General features: G+C 34.8%; 1 protein-coding gene across 3 annotated transcripts in view; it reads left to right on the forward strand.

Annotated features, from left to right (window-relative positions):
- The first annotated feature begins 1,640 nt into the window (after positions 1–1,640).
- LOC106524485 (CD48 antigen) overlaps positions 1,641–2,661 on the forward strand; it is a 5,912-nt gene continuing 4,891 nt past the window's right edge. For all 3 annotated transcript variants that reach the window (XM_014018299.1, XM_014018301.1, XM_014018300.1), the window contains exon 1: positions 1,641–1,779. In XM_014018299.1, coding sequence (XP_013873753.1) covers positions 1,749–1,779 — 31 coding nt within the window. In that variant the 5' untranslated portion in view covers positions 1,641–1,748. The remainder of the gene's footprint in view (positions 1,780–2,661) is intronic.

Raw genomic sequence — 2,661 nt, forward strand, 5'->3', positions numbered from 1 at the left:
GTGTAATTATCACTACTTTTATAGGGTTCTGTATGTTGTATTCATGGTTAAAAGCAACAAAATAAACTATTTCAAAGGTAACAGATCTATATATTACTTGGTTTATTTACATAATGACTTTAATTGCTGGATGTTCGGCCCCTCAGCTGTTGACCGGCAGTAACTGTGGCTCCCGGAGTAATTTAGTTGAATAGCCCTGCTTTAGACAATTTAGTTTAAACCCTTTAGTTTGTATCCTTTAGTTTGGGCTCTTTAATTTAGACTTTTTAGTTTAAACCATTTAGTTTAGACCAGGGCTATTCAACTGGCGGCCTGCGGGCCACATCTGACCTGCAAGTGACCAAAATTTGGTCAAAACCCCCGGTTTTCTAATTTAATTACCGTAAGTTAATTTAGTTCAACAAAGAAATGTGTGGTGTCTTGAGAAACATCAGAATCTTAACTAGATGCTGGAAAAAAAACATTTCTATGAACACCCAAGACAGTTGAAACTACAAGCAGTTGATAATAAAACAATGAAAGTGAAAAAATGATTTAAAATTTTTAAAAAATCAGAGATGTCAAAATTATATTTGTGTTAAACAGGAGGCATGATGTGTTATTTCTGTTTTAGATATTTTATTATCTCTATTGCTATTACATAGGGTTCTGTATGTTATCTTCATGATTAAATAAAAATTAAATAAACTGTTTCAAAGATATCAGATCTTAGTCATACTTGGTTTATTCACATTAATGATTGTAATTGCATGTTAGCTGTTGGCCTGCAGGAACTGTGGCCCCCAGAACAGTTTAGTTGAAAAGTTTGATGTTGGCTGCAGGTTGTGTGAGAAATGTGTTTCTATGGTTCAGTTGTGCAGAAGTGAGATGGACTGTTAAAGGAAAGTGTTCTGCTTGTCGTGATGTGGGTCAGAGTGTGGGTAACACCACAGTCTGAGTGGACGAGCACAGATCTGGAATCAGTCAACAGGAAGTGCCGTGTGGTTTAGTGTTCAGTCACAAACAGGCCTCGAATGCAAGATTAAAGATGCTGCAGGAAGAAAAGACTGAAGACACTTTGTTCATGATGGGTTTTAAATCTTTAGTTTTTATTTATTTGAAAAGAAACACAGAGAAATTCGCTGTTTGGAAGATTGGACCAATGGAAGCAGCCAGAACAGGAGCTTAAAAAAACACCTTTTTTACAATCAAACTGATTCTTCAGACTTTGATCTGTTTCTGAAGGGGGCTGGCAGTTAGTTTTTGCAACATAATTTTCAAAATAAGTAACTTTTTAGAAATACTTTCCCATGTGCTACTTTTACTGTTTTTAGCTAGCCTTTTTCAGCTAGRTTTATAGCCCTTTTGCTTCGTTTGATACATTTAGCGAACCACTTGCTGTATATAGCCTCTACCTAATTTTTTAAATGTTTTCAGTTCTAAAATGACTGAAATGTTTGACTCATGTTTTTGGGACAACAGAATAAAATTGGAATAAAGGCGGTTAAAATAGAGTTAGGTTATTTGTCAGATAGAAGCAGATGTAGAATTAAATGATAACAGAAACAGTTCAGTAAATAATGCAAATGTTTCCTGGTATTTGAAGCTTTCAGCCCCTCCMGCTCCTCCTCCTCTCTGCAGCTGCAGTCAGTCTGTCTCTGTAGAGTTTTGTATTTCCTCTGCCTGGTGTCCCTGAAGCGTTTTTCTTTTCCTGGGAAACAAATGTTTTCAGAAACTCAGGATGTTTGTCTGCATTTAACTCTGGGAAAATGTGGATTAAAACCTTTTTATGTCTTGTTGGTGAGTTCAAAMTTCTTCATTCTGAAGTGGTTGAAGCTGTTTGTTCATTAGCTGCTGTGTAAAAAATGACTTCTAACATGTTTTGAAGATAGAAAAATGAAACAAAACTGTTTTTCTGCTTCGTTTTCTTTAAAATTTCTCTGATATTCTGAAAAAAGACTAGTTAAATTTTAGCAGGCTCTGCCCAGAAAACAGCTGGCTTATTTTAAACGGCTGAATCTGATGTTTTAAATAAAAACAGTTTTCATTATGCTTTACTGTTTTTATTCTGAGCAGCTGCAGGAAAACACTAAAAATAAATTTGTGTATTTAGATTGATGAAATTTACTAAACTGTTTACTGTTATTTTTAAGATTAAAAACAACTTTAGCTTTTCTTRTACATCTCCACAWCTCTAAAAGTCCCCATTAAAATGTTCTGGAGGCGCCTAAAGTTGTGTTAACCTGAAACCCTTAAATCTCAGGGATGGGGGTGCGGGTGGCGGGGTATAGAAAACATTTAACATTTTTTATCTTAATGCTGATAAAGTTAATTAATGGAGGAGCATCCATCAGATACCAACGTATAGCAACGTAAATCATAAACAAAATATAAAATAGTGGAACGTCTGTCTGAAGCAGGATGAACACAAAAGAATAATGTACACTAAAAACACTCTAAAAGCACTGAAAACACTAAAAGAACTAAAAACATTCTAAAAGCACTACAAAAAAATTGAAAGCACCGAAAACACTCTGTAAGCACTAATAACACTCTAAAACCACTAAAAAGCACCCTGAAAGCACTGAAACACTAAAATCACTATAAAAGTCCTAAAAACACCATAGAAGCACTGAAAAATCTTGTGTTTTTTCCTGTAAAGTGTCCTTGGGTGTCCTAAAA

The sequence above is a fragment of the Austrofundulus limnaeus genome, unplaced genomic scaffold (assembly GCF_001266775.1).
Source record: "Austrofundulus limnaeus strain Quisiro unplaced genomic scaffold, Austrofundulus_limnaeus-1.0 Scaffold189, whole genome shotgun sequence".
Taxonomy (NCBI): Eukaryota; Metazoa; Chordata; class Actinopteri; order Cyprinodontiformes; family Rivulidae; genus Austrofundulus; species Austrofundulus limnaeus.